The sequence below is a fragment of the Panthera uncia genome, chromosome A2 (assembly GCF_023721935.1).
Source record: "Panthera uncia isolate 11264 chromosome A2, Puncia_PCG_1.0, whole genome shotgun sequence".
Classification (NCBI taxonomy): Eukaryota; Metazoa; Chordata; class Mammalia; order Carnivora; family Felidae; genus Panthera; species Panthera uncia.
Window position 1 is genome coordinate 52,776,763 of NC_064816.1, and position 22,660 is coordinate 52,799,422.

At 37.3% G+C, this 22,660-nt stretch overlaps 1 protein-coding gene across 4 annotated transcripts in view; it reads right to left on the reverse strand.

Moving 5' to 3' along the window:
* NR2C2 (nuclear receptor subfamily 2 group C member 2) overlaps nt 1–22,660 on the reverse strand; it is a 101,018-nt gene that overhangs the window by 67,079 nt on the left and 11,279 nt on the right. For 3 of the 4 annotated variants that reach the window (XR_007459924.1, XM_049641043.1, XM_049641044.1), the window contains exon 2: nt 19,812–19,895. The exons of the other annotated variant lie outside the window; for it this stretch is intronic. Coding sequence is in view for 2 of the 3 variants with exons in the window: in XM_049641043.1 (XP_049497000.1) it covers nt 19,812–19,871 (60 nt within the window). In the remaining variant the exon portion in view is untranslated. The remainder of the gene's footprint in view (nt 1–19,811; nt 19,896–22,660) is intronic. 4 annotated transcript variants of the gene reach the window in all.

Consider the following 22,660-nt stretch of genomic DNA (forward strand, 5'->3'; position numbering starts at 1 on the left):
GGCAAATAAACACATGAAGGATACTCAACATTAGTCATTAGAGAAATGGAAACTAAAACTACCATGAGGAACCAGTACACATCTACGAGAATGCCTGACATTAAACAGACTGACCACACCAAGTATTGGCAGGGTTGTAGAGCAAGTAGCACTTTTGTATACTGCTGGAAGGAATACAAAATGGTACAACTACTTTGGAAATCAAGTGGGCAGTTTTTACACAAGAGAAATGAAAGCCTATGTTCTCATGAACACTTGTACAGAAATGTTCATAACAGGGGCACCTGGGTAGCTCGGTCGGTTAAGCGTCTGACTTCAGCTCAGGTCATGATCTCGTTGTTTGTGAGTTCAAGCCCCACATCAGGTTCTGTGCTGGCTGTGTGGAGCCTGGAACCTACTTCAGATTCTGTCTCCCTCTCTCTCTGCCCCTCCCCTGCTTAAGCTCTGTCTCTCTCGCTTTCAAAAATAAACATTTAAAAAAATGTTCGTAACATGTTTAGTTGTAATAGGCAAAAAAAAAAAAAAAAAAAAGGGAAACAGCTTAAATGTCTATCCATTTAGGATAAAAGTATTTATCCATTCAGGCTAAAGAAAATTTGCAATACAATGGATACACTTTTATAAAAAATGAACGAAGTACTGATACATATAAAACATGGATGAGTCTGAAAATAATGATGCTGAAAGAAGCCAGATAAGAAAGGGTATATACTGTATGATTTCTTTCATAGAAAATTCTACAAACTGCAAATCAATCTAAATGATAGGAAGATAACCACTGGCTGCGTGGAAGTGATATGGCTAGAGCTCTACCTAGAAGATAATAGATAGCTGAATTGTTGTATTAGAAAAGAAGAAAGGCTAAGAAATCAATAATCTAAGATCCATCCTAAGAACTTGCAAAAAGAATACCAAAATAAGGGCCAAAAAGCAGAAGAAAATAATAAAAACAGAAACTAATCAGAGATAAAATAGCTCTCTGGTGAAACCAATCAAAGGGAAAATAAGAGATACACAAATAATACTAGGAATAAAAGAGGGCTGTAACTAGAGTTGCCTCAAATGTTAAAATATAAAACAAATATATTCTGAACAGAATGCCAATAAACTTGAAAATTTGACAAAACAAATTCTTAGAAAAAGGTGTAACTTATTAAAACTGAGTGAAGTACAAATAAAAAATTCGAATAGTCCTTTAGCCATTAAAGAACCTGAAACAATAGTTAAAAATCTTTCCATGCCCTAGTAGTTTTACTGGTGCATTCTGTAAGCATTCAAGAACCAAAAAATTTCCAATTTTACATAAATTATTACAAAAAGTAGAAAAGGAAGGGACTTACTCCCAATTCTCTTTATGAGGCTATGCTAACCTTGATACCGAAACATAAAAAAAAATTTTTAACATTTATTTATTGTTCAGAGAGTGTGAGCAGGGGAGGGGCAGAGAGAGGGAGACACAGAATCCAAAGCAGGCTCCAGGCTCTGAACTATCAGCACAGCACCTGATGTGGGGCTCGAACCCGCGAACCGCAAGATCATGACCTGAGCCAAAATCGGACACTTAACCAAATGAGCCACCCAGGTGCCCCCCAAAACATAAGAAAAATTAAAAGTCAATCCTACTCATGAACATGATAGACAATTCCTAAACAGTGTTAGCAAACTGAATCCAAAATGTGTGTGTGTGTGTGTGTGTGTGTGTGTGTGTGTGTAAATCATGTTTGAGATTAACCCCAGAATCAAGATGGGCTTAAAATTACAAATCAATCTAATTCACTACAGTAGCCAGTCAAGAGAGAAATCATATGATAATTAAGGTGCCAGAGGGGGAAAAAAAAAGGTGATAAAATCCAACATTTGCTGAGTATATAACAACTTTTCCTCCAACTGGGAACAGAAGAGAATGTCCTGGACTGATAAAGAGAAAATGTTCATACAAACATCATATCTAATTAATTGTTGAAAGCATTCCTTTCAAGATGAGGAACAAGGCAATGCCACCTGTTCCTTCTATTCAACATTGTACTGGAGATCTAGCTAGGATTGTAAGGCAAGACAAAAACATAAGGATTAGAAAGAAAAAAAAAATCCAAATGAACATATAGCGAAATTATTAGAATAAGAGAAAGGCTGCTCAATTAAAAAAATTATAAACTTGCATTTCTATATACCAGCAAAGTTGGAAAATAAAAAGTTTAATATACTTGTAAACAGCATCACAGAACATAAAGTATGTATTAGGAAGCAAATAAAAAAATGTTATATCTTTATGAAAAAAATAAAGAAAACAAGTAAATGGAAAGATCTGCCATGTTTATAGAAGAGAGTGATATGAAGTAAAGTTATAAGATCATATAGGGTAACAGCTTGATTTGATGCCACATATAAGCCCAAATTGTTGGAGAACACAGAAGCAGAAAAAGCTAGTCCTTGGAGAGAGGATATAAATTTGACTCTCAGAACAAAGCAAAGAGGAGTGATCATGTGTCCCCAGAAGGAGTTTGAAAGAGATGTTACTGGACAGCTTCCTGGTTCCATACAGCCTGATCGTACATCCTGAGATTCAGTTCTGTGAATATCCTTCCAACAAATCTTTTTTCACTTAAGCAAGTTTGAGTGTCACTTGTACAAAGCATGCTCCCCCTCTTCCCTGCCTGGAATATACCCCACACCCAGATACTCACCAGGATCACTCTTACTTCATTCAGGTCTCCATTTAAATGTCACCTTCTAACCTTCTAAGAGTCTTCCCTGAATGTGCTTAGATATTGTCACTTTCTATCTCTTCCCTTTTCTTTATAGCACTTATCACTCTCTTGACATTTTACTTGTTTAGATGTTTGTTTCCTTCCCAACAGAATAGAAACTTCACGTGAGCAGAATGTTCATCCTGAAAATCAGAACAATGCCTAGTACACAGCACACTGTAAGCACCCCTTAACTACTTGTTGAATGGATAAATGAACGAGTATTTTTGGAGCGCCTATGAAGAATTTCAATTCCAAGTACTTTTCTTGACTTCCAATTAAATACAGCAAATACATTCCACATGCATTTATCATCTCTATTCCTTTACCAAATCTAAGTATGAATAAAGGATAAAAAAATGTACAGACCCACAAGGACAAAAAGGATAGTCAAGAAGAGGGCAGTGGATCACAAATACTAACAAACTTCAGGAAGACAGAAAACAGAAGAAGGAATGGAAACCAACTCAGTGAGTGGAGAACTTGGTGTGGTGCTGCCATTTCTTCTGTCTTTCTGTGCCTTTCACAGAACTTCCAACAGTGCTATGTAGAGACAGAGCATTCAGAGGTTCATGACCTCTGTGGTCCATAGGAACCACTATGAGGGGGACTCAGGAAAAGAACTTGCTATTTTCGGTGGAAAACCAGTGGCAGTTGCTAACTATGATGATTTTGTACTTTGGATCTGGATTTGCTACACCTTTTTATTATTATTTTTTTAACGTTTATTTATTCTTGAGAGAGAGAGAGAGACAGAGAGAGACAGAGCATGAGCCAGGGAGGGGCAGAGTGAGAGAGGGACACAGAATCGGAAGCAGACTCCAAGTTCTGAGCTGTCAGCATAGAGCCTGACACAGGGCTCGAACTTATGAGCTGTGAGATCATGACCTGAGCCTAAGTCAGATGCTTAACTGACTGAGCCACCCAGGTGCCCCACTGCTGCACCTTTAAAAAAAATTTTTTTTAAGTTTATTTATTTTGAAAGAGACAGAGACAGTGTGAACAGGAGAAGGGCAGAAACAGAGGGGGAGAGAGAGAGAATCCCAAGCAGACTCTGCACCATCAGCACAGAGCCTGACATGGGGCTCGAATTCAGGAAAACATGAGATCATGACCTGAGCTGAAACCGAGAATCAAACGTTTAACTGACTGAACCACCCAGGTGACCCTGCACCTTTTTTTTTTTTTTTTAATAGTAAGATACCAACTGCTTAAGAAATAGATATGCTTTAATTAATCCATTACATAGATGTGAAAAGCAGCATTTTAATTAAGAGGTGCAATCTCTTTGAAAAACAGATCGAACTCCTGAATTCAAATTACTCGTTCTATTTGTAAATAAACCTAGGATATGGATCCTTAATGCCTCTTTTCTGAAACATGGGATGTAATAATTGTGCTTACTTTTTTATTTGGGAAATATTCCAGTATTAGTTTGTTTGGTTGAAATAGGTGTGTGGATTTAGCTTCTTTCCTGGTTTTATTTTTTAACTTTTTTAAATGTTTATTTATTTCTGAAAGAGAAAGAGTGCACGAGCAGGGGAGGGGCAGAGAGAGAGAGAGAGAATCTCAAGCAGGCTGCCCACTGTCAGCACAGAGCCCAATGCATGGCTCAAATTCATGAACCGTGTGAGATCATGACCTGAGCCAAAATCAAGAGTCTGATACTTAACTGACTGAGCCACCCAAGCACTCCTGTTTCTTGGTTTTAAACTTTGAGATTTTAATTTTTGATTAATTTGATTTCGAAAATTTGATTAATTTCAAGGCCAACAGAAGGGCTAGAAACTAATTCCCACCTCAGAACCTTGTTAGTAATTTATGTTTATTTAAAAAAATGCAAACTTGACTTTGTTGTCCCACATGAAAAAGAGGAAGAAGTATATTTTTAGTCTTCTTCACTTGGAAGCAGTAAAATTGTTTTTCTTCATGAGTGATAAGTAATCATGAGGAAAACCAATACGGAGTGAAGTCCAAGAGCTTTTCTTTCCCTTCCAGACCTGTGATCTAAAACTAAAATATCTGCCTCAATAGATTTGCTATTGCCCAATACCAGTCTTGTTTAGACTGAATATGGAATATTTGGGATGAAATGCAACAGCACGTAAAACAGAATATAGAAATATTCCAAGTTCATTCTGGAACTTTAGTAGAAATGGACTAAAAGATGGTTCTGATTAGTAACTGTATCAGTGAAACAAATTTATATTATGGACAGTGAAATGCTACTAGTTACTTAAAAGGTAATGACTTAGTTCCTAGGGCTTTGTATTGGGGCAGGAAAAAGGTAGTTGCTGAATGTTTTAATCCTAGTTTGATCACTTTTGGAATTCCACTGGTGTTAGAAGAACGCTGTACGGCAGAGGCTATAAACTGGTGGTCTGTCTGAGCTCTAGACTTTTGGGTGATTGGGGTGCTATAGTTTTTAAACCAATATTTAAAAACTAGAATAGCCAGAAGGAAGTCTCTATTTATGGATTCTTAAAAAATTGCTCTGGGTGGTTCTACATCCCTTCATGGAACAAAACAGCTGCCTAAATTAGTCTTCACCATAACACTAGATTTCCTATGTATCCCTAATGTTAAACTACTGATTTGCTAGAACCTTAAAAAACTTCTTTTCCTCTCAGTTTATGTGATAGGGTGTATCTTTACACTCTTCACCATGTAACGACTACTTAAATATGGATACAATTAAATCTTTATAACCTTGCCCAGCTTTAAAAAAAAGAAAAAAGGAAAGGAAAGGAAAGAAACCAACACAGAATGAACAAAGCTGAATTTCAGGGCCTACAAAAGGGCTAGAAACAAACTAATTCCCACCCCAGAACCCTGGAAAGGCTCAGTACTAGAAGCCTAGGTCCCACAAAAAGCTGGGCTGAGAAACAGGCTGAAAACCAGGGGACTAGTTGACTATCTGTGGTGCAGCCAGGAACTCACCACCATAACAAACCACCTCCTCACTCACTACAAAAAAAAAAAAAAAAAAAAGAAGTGTAGTTTGTGGATAAGTTGAAACAAAGAGGTCCCAGCCCCAGAGACATCAAAAATATCTTCACGGGGCACCTGGGTGGCTCAGTTGGTTGGGAGTCCGACTTCAGCTCAGGTCGTGATCTCACACTCCATGAGTTCAAACACCGAGTCGGGCTCTGCACTGACAGCTCGGAGCCTGGAGCAAGCTTCAGATTCTGTGTCTCCCTCTATCTCTGCCCCGCCCCTGCTCATGCTCTATCTCTCTCTGTCTCAAAGATAAATAAAAACATTAAAAATTTAAAAAAAATAAAAAAAAAAAAAAAGAAAAATATCTTCACGGCAAAGGAAGGAGTCCTGTCTTCCATTTTCAAAGAGGTAGATTAATAAGTGAAAGTATTGAAAGGTAAACTTCCAACTCCCTTTTCTTGTGCGATAGCTTTAAAACAACAAAAACAAAAGTATTGGCAACAAGGCATATACCCCTCAGACAGAAAACTGAAGAATTCTTGACAAGAAAAGTGAATGGCTTCAGAAAAGAAACCTACCGATAGTGACATCTGGGGTCCCCTCCAAACAAAATGTGTGGGTGTCTATCTAATCACTCCAAAGTAAAGTCAAACCAAACTAGTTGACAAGCCTTACTCATACACACTTTTGTTTTTGCTTTTAGTTGTAAGTGATTCATTCTTAAATGTGAACCAAAAATAAGGTTCACTAACCATTTGAAGAAAGCTTCCATATGAAAGGAACTAAAAGAAAAAGGAACTTGAATAAAACAGCAAATGTAAGAAGCAAAGGAAAATAAAAAGAGCAAAAAACCCTCCAAAAACAAAACCAAAACCAAAACCAAACAAAAAACCCTGCAATTAACGCCCTCACAGAAATAGGACAAGCTACTGTATCCATGAGACAATATAAAGTTGCCATACAGTTCCATCCAGTTCTCCCACTGCCGCTCTGGCGTCGCAGCATTGCAAAGGCTCCGTCTGGCTCACCCAGGCCCTGGCACCAATCCCAAAGGAAGGCCAGCTCTGCTGAAGGGCTGGAGTCAGGGGAGCCCAGGAGATCCAGGAGACTGTCAGCTAAACCTGCAGTGGAAATGAAGCTGAAAGGGCAGGAATGCATAAATCTTCACACAACAAAGTGCACAAAGGGAAAGGGTGAGAAAAAGGGAAAATGGTTAACCAAGAAACTAAAGACAGTTTTCTACTAAACAGAGAAACTAAGAATGAAGAAAGTCTGGCCTCTGATGAAGCAGGAGAGAAAGAGGCCAAGTCTGATTAATATCAGATAACCAGTCCTATCAGGGGTCCCTGTCTCCCTTCTTATACAATCCAGAGGAATATTTTTATCAACTATTTTGTAAATGTTAAGTGTTTTTAATAGCTCTGGAAATGTCGTTAGGAAAGGAATCCCCCACTTCATCCCATTTTTAAAGCGTAAATGACTTTTTTAAGGTAAAATCATTTGCTTGCTTATTTCTTGGTACAACCAGAAAACAGTGAGATTTATAAATGTACAATGCTTTGATTATTTTAAGTGTCTGCTTAACATTCCGCAGATGGTAGTTTTTATATCCTTTATACAAAGCACATTAGATGGCAATTTGGAGTCACACTTGTACATTTACTATGCCTTGATCATTAAAAAAAAAATTTTTTTTTAATGTTTGTTTATTTTTGAGAGAGAGAGAGACAGAGTGCAAACGGGGGAGAGGCAGAGAGAGGGAAAACAGAATCTGAAGCAGGATCCAGGCTCTGAGCTGTCAGCACAGAGTCCCAACCCGGGACTCGAACTCAGACTGTGAGATCATGACCTGAGCTGGAGTTGGACGTTTAACCGACTAAGCCACCTAGCTGCCCCTACTATGCCTTGGCCATTTTAACTCTCTTCCCATGATGTTTTTAGTAGAATTGTTTTCTGTAGAATACTCCTTGATCTAGGCTCTCTTCCTGTCAGAACTGGTTGCACTATGAAACATCTTTGAGTAGTGCTGGTCCAGTTTTCCTAGTAACTTTATTACGGTGCTGTGAAAGACTGAAAATGTATGGAGTGGGTCTTATGATGTAATAACATCAACATTTGAAGATACTGGCAATTGATATTCTTTTAAGGAAAATTTACCTTCAAATTTTAAGCTTAGAAAATAATCACAACTACCTCGCTCTTCAGATATTCAGTACCAAGATTCAGATCTTAAGAACTGTGTACAAATTGAAATGTCTGAGTACTGATCCTCAAAACAAACACCATAATTTCAATTATGAAAGAACAAGTTGCTATAAAAGAGGGGAGAAGTTCCTAAAATTAAAAATAAGACAGCAAAAATGAAAAAAAGAGTTGAAGAAACAATACAACAGCAGCAGGAGCCGGGGTATTTACTATTTGCCACAACTGTACTACTTGCTCTGGGCCATGCTTTATATGCATTAACACATTTAAGTCTCCCAGTAATCCTCTCAAGTATAAACATTAACCCCATCTGACAAGTGGAAAAACTGGCATAGCAAGATTAAATGATATGCTCAAGCAACTGGTAAGGGCTGAAGACAGATCTAAAAAATTTTTTTTAACATTTATCCATTTCGGAGAGACCGAGCATGAGTGGGGGAACAGCAGAGAGAGAGGGAGACACAGAATCCGAAGCAGGCTCCAGGCTCTGAGCTGTCAGCATAGACCCCGACGTGGGACTCAAACCCACAAACTGTGAGATCATGACCTGAGCTGAAGTTGGACACTTAACCGACTGAGCCACCCAGGTGCCCCTGTGAAGACAGATCTAAATCAGGAAATATCCCTGAAAACAGACAAAGTAGACAGAGTTGGAAATAGGAGAAAAGATGAGTAAATGAAAAGGTTAGTTTAAGAGATCCAAATTCCAATTAATTAGTTCTGGAAAGAGACTAGAAAAATAACAAAGGACGGGGCGCCTGGGTGGCTCAGTTGGTTAAGCATCTGACTTCATTCAGCTCAGGTCATGATCTCATAGTTCATGAGTTCAAGCCCTGTGTTGGGCTCTATGCTGACAGCTCGGAGCCTGGAGCCTGCTTCGGATTCTGTGTCTCCCTCTCTCTCAGCCCCTCCCCTGCTCATTCTCTCTCTCACTCTCTCTCTCAAAAATAAATAAACATTTAAAAAAAAAAACAACAAAGAACGAAAGAGAACTGGTATAAAATAATTTCCTAGACTGAAAGGACTTTCTGAGTACCAGTATAACATATGAAAGAATAAGTACATTAAGAGGTAATGTGAAATTTCAGAATGACAGGGATGAAAAAAATCTTAACAGGGGTGGAGGGGAGTGTAAAATCAAGAGAGAATGAAAAAGAAAGAAATAGTGAGAGAGAAAAGGAGGGGGAAATAGAAGGTCACCAGTAAGGATCAAAAATACATATAGCCTTCTTAAAACCAACCCTGAAAGCTGGAAGACAATAAAGGGATGCCTCAAAATCTGAGGTAAAATTATTTTCTAAAAACTCTGATTTCTATTCCTAGTCAAACTATCCATCAAGCATGTGGGGGTAGTAAATAAAGACATGTTTAGATATACAGTTGGCCCTTGAACTAGTAGGAGTTAGGGGTGTCAACTCTCCACACAGTTGGAAATCCACGTATAATTTTGACTTCCCTGAAACTTAACTACTAAAAGCCTACAGCTGACCCAAAACCACCCTGATAACATAAACAGTTGATTAGTACATACTTTGTATGCTATATGTGCAACAACAACAACAAAATCATAAGGCAGGGGGCACCCGGCTGGCTCAGTTCAAAGAGCATGTTACTTTTAGTCTCAGGGTTATGAGTTTGATCCCCTCACTGGGTGTAGAGATTACTTAAAATCTTAAAATAAAATAAAATAAAATAAAAATTTTAAAAGTAAAAAAAAATCACAAGGAAGAGAAAATACATTTACAGTACTGTGTTTACTAAAAAAAAAAAAAAAAAAAAAATGCACAGATAAGTAGAACTGAGCAGTTCAAATCCATGTTATTCAAGAGTCAATCGTGTAAGATGTAAAAAGAATTCATCTCTGATGCACCCTAGGAAGCTATTGGAGAATTTTTTCTTCCCCCCCCCCCCCTTTTTTTTAAAGGAAAAAACATGAATTAAAGGAAACAATCCAAAATAAGAGAGAAGTCAAGGACAACAGCTGTGTAGCAGGTTCAAAAAGCAATCAGTAAGGACTACAGCAAGAGGTCAGAGGGCTTTACAAGGAATGTTTTCAAAAAAAAAAAAAAAAAAAAAAAAAGAAACTGAAAATTCCTCTGATGTAACTGTACAGAAAACAGGGTTTTAGAATTTATTGGAGATACTAAGAAAAGTATGTGTACCAGTGTCCTAATTGGGTAATAGAACATTAATTAATGCAAAGAGAATACAATTTAACAAGAAGATTAAGGGGGGAAGAAAGATGGGAATGTGAGGTGCCAAATGAAAACTAAAATTTCTTCATCCATAATGGTAAGTCAAAAATATCTAATACCAGAAATGAAAGCTGGAAACATTACTACTGATTTTGCAGAAATAAAATGGATTCTAAGTGAGTACTATGAATAAGTGCATGCCAACAAACTGGGCAACCCGAATGAAATGGGCAAATTTCTAGAGCCATACAACCCTATCAACAATGACTCATGAAGAAGAGAAAATCTGAATAGATCTATAATAAGAATGAAACATTAATCAACACCTCTCTCAAAAAAAAAAAAAAAAAAAAAAAAAAAAAAAAAAAAAAAAAAGGCCCTGGACCAGTCCAGGTGAATTCTAGCAAACATTTAAAGGAGAATTAATGACAATTCTTCTCAAATTCTTCCAAAAAAAATGAAGAGGAAGGAACACTCCCAAATTTATTCTATGAGGTTAGCATTACCTGACATCTGAGTCAGACACACATTACTACAGCCCAGTATCCCTTATGAATATCAGTGCAAAATTCCTCAACAAAATACTAGCAAATTGGTATCAGCAGCTTGTTAAAAATATTATATACCATGACCAAATGGGATTTATTCCTGGAATGCAAGGATAGTTTGACACATAAAAATTAATCAGTTAAATATACCACATTAACAGAATGAAAGGGGGAAAAAAAAACCCAAGATCATTTCAATTAATAGAGAAAAATTATTTCCCAAAACTCAACACTCCATGATAAAAACATTTAGCAAAGCAGGAATAGAAAGAAACTAACTTGGGGCACCTGGGTTGCTCAGTTGGTTAAACATCCCCAACTCTTAATTCCGGCTCAGGTCATGATCTCATGGTTCTTGAGATCGAGCTCTGCACCAGGCTCTGCACTGACAATGAGGAGCCTGCTTGGGATTCTCTTTCCTTCTCTCTGCCCCTTCCCTGCTCATGCGCTCTCTCTCTCTCTCTCTCTCTCTCTCAAAATGAAGGAATAAACATTAAAAAAAAAAAAAAAAGAAAACAACTATCTTGACATAATAAAGGTCATACATGAAAAAACCCACAACTAGTATCCTATTCTATGACGAAACACTGAAAACTTTTCCTCTAAGATCAGGAAGATAAGGATGCCCTCTTTTGCCACTTCTACTAAACACTGTATCGGAAATTCTGGCCTGAGCAGTTAGGCTAGAAAGATAAATACAAGATTACACACACACACACAGAAAACTGAATATCCCTCTCTCTCTCTCCCTCTCTCTCTCACAAACTCTCATAACTAATGAACAATTCATCAAAGTTGCAGGATACAAAAAGAACACATAATAATCAGTTGCATTTCTATACACTAAGAACAATGATAAAAGGAAATTAAGAAAACAATTCCAAAAATAACAAAATGCTTAAAAATAAAGTTACCCAAAGGAAGTAAAAGACTTCCTGAAAACTACAGAACAGAGCTGAAAGAAATTAAATACATAAATAAATGGGAGACATACTATGTTTATGTATTGGAAGATTTCAAATTTTTAAGATGCCAATATTACCCAAAGCCATCTAGATTCAATGTAATCCCTAGGGATTCAAATCCCAACAATGTTTTTTATAGAAATGGAAAAATACACCGTAACTTTTATATGGAATGTCAAGGGACCCAAATAGCTAAACCAATCTTGAAAAATTAGAACAATGTTCAATGTTTCACACTTCCTAATTTCAAAAGTTACTACAAAGCTACAGTAATCAAATCTGTGTGGTAGTGGGATAAAAACAAACATACAGACCAGTGGAACAGAACAGAGAGCTCAGAACCTTGAAGATACTATGCTACAACTAAGCCAGACACAAAAAGACAAGTTCTATAAAATTCCATTTACACAAAATAGAAAAAGTAGTCAAATTCATAGAATGGTGGCTGCCAGGGGCTGGGAAGAGGGGGAAGAAGGGGAGTTGCTGTTTAGTGGATACAGAGGTTTAGTTTTACAAAACAAAAAAGCTGTGGAGATCCACTGCACAACAATGTGAATAAACTTAACATTACTGTGTATATTTAAAAATGGTTAAGATGGTAAAAAAAAAAGCCCAGAAATAAATCCATGCATATATGTCAAATGATTTTCAAAAAGGATGCCGGATGCTAAGACCACTCAATGGGGCAAGGACAGTTTTTTCAACAAACGGTGCCAAGAAAACTGAATATCCACATGCAAAAGAATGAAGTTGGCCCCTTTTGTTATTCCATAGACAAATGGGTTACAAACCTAAACGTAAGAGCCAAAAACTATAAAACTCGTAGAAGAAAATATAGGAGAAAAGCATGACATTGGATTTGGCAATTATTTCATGGATATGACACTAAAAGCACAGGTAACAAAAGAAAAAAATGGATAAACTGAACTTTGTCAAAACTAAAAACCTTTTTTGCATCAAAGGACACTACCAAGAGAGTGAAAACAGGGACGCTGGGGTGGCTCAGTTGGTTAAATGTCTGACCCTTGATTTCAGCTCAGGTCACAATCTAATGGCTGTGAGATTGAGCCCCGTGATGAGATCTGCCCTGTGTATGGAGCCTGCTTAAGATTCTCTCTCTGCCCCTCCCCTGGTAGGGTGCATGTCAAGCTCTCAAAAAATCAAACAAACAACAAAAAAAGGAAGATAATTCTTTTTTTTTTTTTTTAAAGTAAGCTCCACACCCAAGGTGGGGCTTGAACTCATGACCCTAACATTAAGAGTTGCATGCTCTACTGACTCAGTCAGGCACCCCCCAAAAGGAAGAAAATTCTGATACATACCACAACATGGATGAGCCTTGAGAAGATTATGCTAAATGAAATAAGCCTATTAAAACTTACAGATATTATATGATTCCACTTATATGAGGTACCTAGAGTAGTCAAATTCATAGAGAATATGGTGGTTGCTGGGGGAAAGGGGAGGAGGGAATGGCAGTTAGTGTTTAAGGGGTATAGCTTCAGTTTGGGAAGATGAAAAAGTTCTGGAGATGGATGATGGTGATAGCTGCAGAATAATGTGAATGTGAATTTAGTGTCACAGAACTGGACACAAAAATGGTTATAATGGTAAATTTCATATTTTACTACAAAAAACCCCAAAAAACAAAAAACCCTCCTTCCTCAAAAAAGGACGATGTCTAACACTGAGTTAAAAAACAAAAACAAAAAAAAAAAACCAAAAAACCAAAAAAAAACCAGAGTAAGGATATTTTTAGAAATAAGGAGTTAAATAACAGAAAAAAATGAATTTAGAGAGGGAGACTTGGGGATAAGGAGGGGGTAGGGATGGTTCAGGAGCTTGTGGTTTCCTATTTCAAACCAAACACAGTACTGGTCAACTTTTAAATCTATGTATATGTACTACACTTTGACAAGAAAATTAAAACTTAACTGTCCAGTTTTTAAGAGGGCAGAATAACAGAATTTAATGTAATGAGTTGGTCTTTTCAGGACACTGGAAACCTGAAACCTGAGCAATGACTTTGCTTTTTCCCACTTGAGTATGTAGCTCTGCCAATACAGAGAGCTTTGTTCAAGAACTGGGAGAGCCCTATGTTTTTAAACATCCCCTTGCACGGATGTGCTGTTTTCTCCAATGGTGATGCAAGCCCTGATGATAAAAAGAGTAATGGGATCATAAGATTTTAGCTATTTTCTCAGTGGTGACAGGACCTTCCTATTCGAAGAGCAACTGATGATTGAGAGGCCCTTAGACAGCCCAGGGCCCAGGAAAAGGCCTTGCCAAGATCTGTGAAGCCACCTCACTTCCGCTGTGTAAACATACACTCAACTTACAGTTTGGGTGCATGAATGGTCTCTTTCTACCAGTAAGTAACTCAAAGTGCTTTAACAAGTTAACTCCTAAATTTCTCTGACTCAAAACAGAGTTTAAAACTGTCTTTCTTTCATTTAGGCAATATGAAGAAACACTGAGTCTGTGTGTTTTATATTTCCAGCTATAGAGGGAAATCTTTAAAAAAAATTCATTTATTTCATATATGAAAAGCAAAACTAATGCTACTATTAGATATGATTCAATCTCCCACTGCTATAGTTACAATTCTCTATCAAGTTTCATAGTCAACTCCACAGCACACAGATTTTGCAGGAGGTTGAATTTTGCCATGCTTCTGACACTGACCATGAGAAAAAAAATCATAAATTTTGTTGAATTGTTTAAATAAGAGCATTACAATTAAAACTTGGAAAATGGGGGTATAAAGACAATTTTCCATAACCTAGAAAACTAAAAATACTATTAACATTTAAGGTATTTAAAAAAAAAATTTTTTTTTAACATTTATTCGTTTTTGAGAGACAGAGAGAGACCGAGCATGAGCGGGGAAGGGGCAGAGAGAGGGAGACACAAAATCCAAGGCAGGCTCCAGGCTCTGAGCCGTCAGCACAGAGCCCGACGTGGGGCTCGAACTCACAAACTGCAAGATCATGACCTGAGCTGAAGTCAGTCACTCAACCGACTGAGCCACCCAGGTGCCCCAACATTTAAGGTATTTTAAAAAATGAACTTAATGGATAGTGATTAAAGGCCTGGATTCTGATGTCACTCACATATGAGTTTGAAACCTGACAAAGAAATCCGTCTATTTCTCAGTTTCCTCTTATTTAAATTGGGGAAAATAATACTTTCCTGGTAGTGTTAATGGAAATATTAAATGAAATGATAAACTGAGCATAATACCTGGCACATGGTATTACATAGTACATGCTATATAGCTATAAACATTTAGTATAAATACTTTACAAACTGGAATCAAACTATATATACAATTTTTTTTAAAACATAGTTTACTATACATGTGAATCATGCTTTAGTATTTTGGAAAGTATGTAATTCTAATTAATAAGTGAAAACGATCACAAATTCCTTTATTTATTTATTTATTTTTTAGCATTTATTTATTTTTGAGAGGAAGAGAGAGAGAGAGACAGAGCATGAGAAGGGGAGGGGCAGAAAGAGAGGGGGACACAGAATCTGAAGCAGGTTCCAGGCTCTGGGCTGTCAGCACAGAGGCCGATGTGGGGCTCGAAGTCTTGAGTCCTGAGATCATGACCTGAGCCGATGTCAGATGCTTAACTGACTGAGCCACCCAGGTGCCCTTTGGTTTTATCTTGCAAAATACTTCCTAATTTTGGCAGTGGCATCTGGTTGCTTATGTACTGTTTTTTAAAAACAGTTTTACTGAGATATAATTCACCTACCAAATAATCTACACAGGTGAAGTATACAATTAAGCGGTTTTTAGTATATTCGCAGATATATGCAACTATCACCACAGTCAATTTTAGAACATTTTATTACCTCAGAAAGAAACCTCTTTAGGTATCACCCCCATAACGCAGCCCTAACCAACCACAAGTCTACTTTCCATCTCTGTAGACTTCCCGTTTCTGGACATATTAATGGAATAATGCAATATGTGGTCTTTTGTGACTGGCTTCTTCACTTAGTATGATGTTGTCAAGGGTCACTCATGTTGTTAGCATACGTCAGTATCTCATTCCTTTTTTATGGTTGACTAATATTCTACTATATGTATATACCACATTTTGTTAACCATTTGTCAGTTGGTGGACATTGGCTGTTTCTACCTTTTGGCTATTTTTAATAATGCTGCTATAGATGCTTGTGTACAAGTTTTTGTGTGGACATACGTTTTTGTTTCTTTTGGGTATATACTTGACCCTTGAACAACACAGGTTTGAACTACATGGTTCACTGATGCACAGATTTTTTTTCCCATAAATTCTTTGGGAAATTTTTTATAGATTTGTGACAATTTTAAAAAAACTCATACATGAGGCACCTGGGTGGCTCACTCAGTTGGTTAAGCATCTGACTCTTGATCTTGGCTCAGGTCATGACCTCACAGTTCAGGAGTTCGAGCCCTGCATCAGGCTTTGCACTGACAGTGCATAACCTGCTTGGGATTCTCTCTCTCCTCCCTCTCTGCCCCTTCCCTGCTCACACCCTCTCTCTCTTAAAAAATAAACTTGAAAAAAAAACACAAAAACTTGCACATGAAATGCATAGCCTAGAAATACTGAGAAAAAGAAAAAGCTAGGTACTACTGTAAGAATATAGTATGTAACGCATACAACATAAAAAATATATTAATCAATTTTTCATGTTGTTGGTAAGGCTTCTGGCCAACAGTAGGCTATAGTTTAAATTCTGGGGAGTCAAAGTTATAAACAGATTTTTAGTTGTATGGTGGTTGGCACCCCAACCCCTGTTCAAGGGGTTCAACTATATACCTAGGAATGGAATTGCTGAGTTATATGGTAAGTGTGTTTAACTTTTTGAGGACTGCCAGACTGTTTTCCAAAATGGCTACACCATTTTACATTCCCACCAGCAATATAGGAGGTTTCCAATTATTCCATATCCTCACCAACACTTGTTATCTGACTTATCCATTCTAGTGGATGCAAAATGTTATCTCTTTAGGGTTTTACCTAGAGTGGAAATTAGTGAAACAGAGAATACATAAACAATTGAGAAAAATCAATGAAACCAAAAGGTGATTCTTTGAAAAGATCAACAAATGAATCTTTAGCTAGACTGACCAAGAAAAAGATTAAAATTACTACAATCAGAAATGAAGAGAATTGCTACTGAACTTACAGAAATAAAAATGATTATAAAGGAATACTGTAAACAATTGTATGCTAACATATTAAATAACTTAGATGAAATGAACAAATTCTCAAAAAGACAAACTATTGAAATGGACTTGAGTAGAAATAGACTGTATGAATAGACCTATAATAAGTGAAAAAGACTGAACTAGTAACCAAAAAACTACCTGCAAAGAAAAGCCCAAGTCCAGACAGCTTCATTGCTGAGTTCTACCAGACATTTAAAAAAGAATCAAAACTAATTCTTCATAGACAATTCCAAAAGACACAGAAGTCACAGAGTCTGCACGTGGCAGGGTCAGGATTCAAATCTAGCCATCTGACTCTAGAGCCTACAGTCTTGACAACTATATTAAACTGTCTCTCTGAATAACTGAGTAAATTTGAGATTATAAGCCATCAAGTTGTTACTTTGTATTCTCCAACTTTCGTAGTTAACCTTGGTATTTGTGACTTATCTGGTCTATAGAGAAAAAGGTGATCTACGGACTTGACAGAATCATTTACATGACTGACAACGTTGCTGTATTGCATTTACGGAGCAAAAGCATGGCACCTACTAAAGCTCTTTATACGTTTTTATTTCAGTGACTTCTCACAACAATCCCATGAGATAGACAGGTTATTATTATTCCCATTTTCTATTTGAGGAAACTGAGGAACAAGGCAGTCACCCAGAGACCAAATGGAAAGGCCTGAATTTAAATCCCAGTCTGTCTGGTCCCTGCAGATCCTCTTTCCTACTATGGAAAGCCTGTCCTTTCCTATGTACTCCTCTAGCATGGCCTGTCTCATGCCTGACCCCCATGACACAGGGCCCTTGTAAGTAGACAACCCCCGCTTATTTATTCACCTGTGTGCCCTCTCGGGCCCACAGGCAGAGAAGGGGTGTGCTCCCTCATTGTCTACTGATCGTATAAACAACTATCCAAAAGTGACTGTTAATAACTCAATTTAGATACTTCACTCCCACTCAATTACTACTTAGTACTGAAATGATGGAACTGTAGGCTCTCTTACTGTTTTAGAACATCTAATATTATAGATAGTTATTATATGTAGTTTAAAGTTATTAAGCTCAAAATTTCAAAGAACAAAATACACATACTTATCCACTAAACTAACTGCAAAGAAATCTAGGGAATATTTTAAATAAGATTGCTTTTGTGCTCCAAAGGAAGAATGCCTTCTATTATTTTGGAAGTGTCCTAAAAATGCACTTTTTTTGCCATGGGAAATAATAGTTGCACTAATATATGAAATTCCATTTCCTTAAGGAAATAAGGTATCTGACAGAAAATTTTAGCTAGCAAAGTTTTTGATCACATACACTATTGGTTACTATAGATTACTACTGTAAATTCCTATACTAATCTCTTCCCCTGAAGAATTAATGATTCTCCTAGTAATCCATACATCAGTCTCCAAAACAGCTGGAAACTGTATCAAATGCAAAATAACCCTAACTATTTGAAAAACCAATATAATGATTTCCAGGCTAATTATTCCTACTATAAACTAAAGCAACAAATAAACACAGGCATTTTAAACCTAATACTTCCACAGCTCTAATAACCCTTTCAAAAATATAATATTAAAAAATTTATGAAATCTATCTGTTTTCATCTTCAGTGAATATTAATCATTATTTACTGGGGGAATATGGCCCTTAAAGTTAATGGTTGATCCAAAATTTAGAAAATCTGCTCACCATTTTTATTGGTTTAAACTGGAATGTGTGTACTTACTTTTTATCTTTTTAAATTCTTTCTTTAAATGCTCATTGTTTGGTAAATTTGTATTTTTGCCTTAGAGATATGAATATTGGTTCAAAAGTACAAATCTGAATCCTTCTAATAGTTCCTGGTTACAGTATGACGCATGATTTACTGAAGGAACTCTGGAAGAAGTGAAATAGAACTAGATCAGTGTAGCCTTGGCCAATCGCTTCTGTCGTTGAGCCTTGGTTTCCTCACCTATGAAATGGGAATAATGATCATACCAACTTTAAACAGTTGTTGCATGGACTAAAGCCCTTGCATAGGCCTGGTCCAGAGTGAAAAGATTTGGCCCAACTTTTCTCCTTTACACCTCAAGTTGCCCGAACATACCAGCTATTTCATGTCACTGTCCTGACGTGATAGGTTTCTGACTTAGGATGCCCTCCCCAGTATCAGCTGCAGAGTTCTTCATCCCACTTCTTTGGGTCTGATAAATGTTTACATGTTATTCAACACCCCCTCCAGGATCACCTTCCTCACATGGAGTTACACTTCTCACCCTGATTTTCAATTACTCCTTCACTAGGCTCTGAGACCGCTATAGGAGGACCAATGGCTCATTTATCTCCAGATTTCTCAGCACTTCCCCAAATCCCTAGCACATGGTAGTTGGTCAATAATGACTGCAAATTGCACTGAACTGGGCTTTCTACCATATCACAGTATTAACAAAGTATCAAGTATGCAAGAAACTAAGACAGAGGCTTGGAGTTAAAACTACAATCACAAGTTTGATTAACTACTGGATTCTTTTCGTTTCTGGTTTAAGGTAAGCTTTTTTTTTTTTTTTTTTTAAGTGTATTCATTTATTTTGAGAGAGAAAGAGAGAGACAGCACAAGCAGGGGAAGGGCAGAGAGAGAGAATCCCAAGCAGGCTCTGCACTGACAGTGCAGAGCTTGACACAGGGCTTGAATTCACAAACCGCGAGATCATGATCTAAGCCACAATCAAGAGATGGACACTTAACTGAGTCACCCAGGCACCCCTTAAGGTAAACTTTTTAAAAGTCACCTTATTGTATGCAGCTAGGCCACCCTCCTCATGTAAAGAAATGTTAGGAGTAAATGTTCTTGTCGTCTTTTTTTTCTTCCATGGCAGCATCCTGCTTTGGATTTGGACTTCATGCTGACTTCATTGGGACGGTTTTCAAACAACAGAGGACACGGATGTACTTTTCCTTTCAAAAGCAAGGGTGCCAGCTATTGTGCTAGCCCCTGTCACTCACCTCAGCCACCTGCTGGGTCCCCACTCTGTGCTGAACCAGCCCCTCCATATTTGTAGCCATGGTGAAGCAAGATCATTAGAGAACCTGTTTGGAAAGATGCAGCAACTTCTATCAGGTGGGGAGAAACCAGGCTACTTGAAAAATATCAGAAATCAAAACTCATCTTTGGTAGTGTCTTGTGCAGATTCTACCCTCTTTAGAAGACACAGTTACTAGGCTAAGCATATCTGGTTATGCTGCACCAGCTTCTTCAATTACAGGTACCAAAATCAATTAGCAGAAACATTTCAATTTGGAAACAAGACTTCCCCTGGAATTATCAAGACCCTTGGGTTGTAACAGCTTGGTTCACCTCTCAGGGAGGTGGGAATCACACCTTTTTGGATAGCTCCCAGTCACATTATGCTGAAAAAGAAGGTGGCTATCTGAGAAAGGTGTGAGATCAACCTTAGATACAGAGCACTAGATTGCTATCATCAACTATACTTCTGTTACCAGTGGCAATGTGAGGAGCAAAACCCTGCCCAGGTGCTAACACACCTCACAGGTTGAAAGGCAAACACCAGCACTAGCAAAGAAGTAAGGAGACTACATTACTAAAGTGGGCTAATAACATGGTACCCATAAATACATCAATTTATGTTTTAAAGTCCTCATTAAATTAGAAAATGAGATATTTCAGCTTTTTATTAATAGAAAAAATAGTGCCCTCATTTGTAAAAATTGAGGAAAAGCATCTATAGACCAAAAAGTGTGCTGGTCTCCTGGGTCAGGATCACTTGAATGCAAAGCACTATTAATGAAACAGCCCCCACCCCCTCCCCCCACCTGGTGTCTTTAGGTCTTTAGGTCTAAAGACACAGCTCCCCTAAATAGTCCCTAAACCCCATTCCAATAAGTCTTCCACAAGAATTCAGGATAAAGAGATCCACTTTGGATCTAATTCCTGGACAAATCAGAAAGACTTTATTATTGAATGCACAGGTCTCATGGTGAATAGGAGAAAAAAAGCTCTTGTGTAATTTTTATATAATTTATTTCCAGCAATACATATAAAAACTATATAGAACCACATGAAGTGTGTTATATACACAAATGCATACACAGTCCATTTGCTTGGCCCTCCCTCAATCATAAACTGGACAATGCAATTTTATAAAACACTTTCCAGTAGTTCTTAACTAAAGTATTTCAAGCACTGATCTCTTTGAAACTTTTTTACTCTCTGGTAACTTTCCATATTATTCTATCTACTATTAAATACCCACATCTACTATCATTAATTCTTTCAGATTATTTTATTGCCAAAATGGCAATGAGAAAGAAATGGAGGCATGAAACTGTGACTGACAAACATAAAAGAACTGGCCCCTGCCTCCAAAGAGTCAAAATCCTGTGAGAGCACATACTGTACCACCTGCTACAATGATACCAGGTCACCAGTGTCAGTGATTCAGAAGAACACTCTGGTCTTTTTTCCCAGTTATTGTTTGGTTCCAACTAACAGGAAAGGAAGAAAAATGCATCACTTCACGGGTACCAGAAAATCTACTGACTATTATTAAAAACACAATTATTGGGGCACCTGGGTGGCTCAAGAGGTTTAAGCTTTTGACTTCTGCTCAGGTCATGATCTCAGGTTCCTAAGTTGAGCCCTTCATCAGGCTGTTTCCTGTCAGTGTAGATCCTAGAGCCTGCTTTTAGATCCTCTGTCCCCCTCCTCTCTCTTTGCCCCTGCCCTGCTTGCGGGCTCTCTCTCCTTCTCAAAAACAAAAACAAAAACAAAACCCCACAATTATTGCATGTGAAAAGTCTAGAGTTCTAATCTTTCTTCTCAAAACAGTAAATAAGAACTCTCTAAGGAATCAAATGGATAAATAACCAATAGGTATTTTATATTAAGAAATAAAATCCAAACATGCAGATGTAACTATTAATTTAATCACTTTTGGGATTGTTAGAATTTCTGTTGCTGTTATTGATGCAGTTTGATACAAGAAATATATGAATTTGAATATTACAGAAATATTGTTAGGGAAATATTATTGAGCAGTATAGAAATAAAAAATACTAGAAAGGTGTAACTTTCTATTGGGTTTCCCTAAAAGAGGTAGCTTGATCCTTTAAGTTTTGAGCTGAAGTAGATTTTATAGATGACTGCCTGATGGAGACTTTGTAACTCAGAAAACTTTCTGTAATGACTCAACTTTAACATTAAATTTGCAGGACCAATTAGTCTCAGATAAGGCTGGGGGAGAGGGAGCTGTCCCAAGATACTGCTAATGACCAGTGATTATAGATATTAGGTCATAGAGAAGTAGTAGTTAACCTGTTTAGCTTAGAAAAAGTAAATATTCTGGATATTCTAAATATTAAACTAAACATCTCCTACCCTGTGGCATGTTTGTTTACTTTCTTTATGCTGTCTTTTGATGAATGCAAGTTCCTAAATTTAATAAGGTTTAATTTATCAATATTTATTTTACAGGTTGTACTTTTATGTTTTATTTATGAAAATCCTGTCCTACCCTAGGGTCATAAGTATAACTTTATGTATTTCTTATAAATGTTTAGGAGTTTTGTCTCTGTCCCTCACATATAAGTCCTCAATCTACATGAAATGGATTCTTGAGCTTGGTGAGAAGGATCCAATTAATTTTCTTCCTGTGCGGATAGTCAATTTTCCAGCACCATTTTTGAACAATCTTTTTCCCTACTAATCTGTAATGCCACCTCTGCCATATCTCAGGCTACCCTATACATGTGGCTATAATTCTAAGTTCTCCATTCTGTTCCACTACTGTTCTACTATCTTTCTCCACATGCCACTACCATTATCTTATTACTGC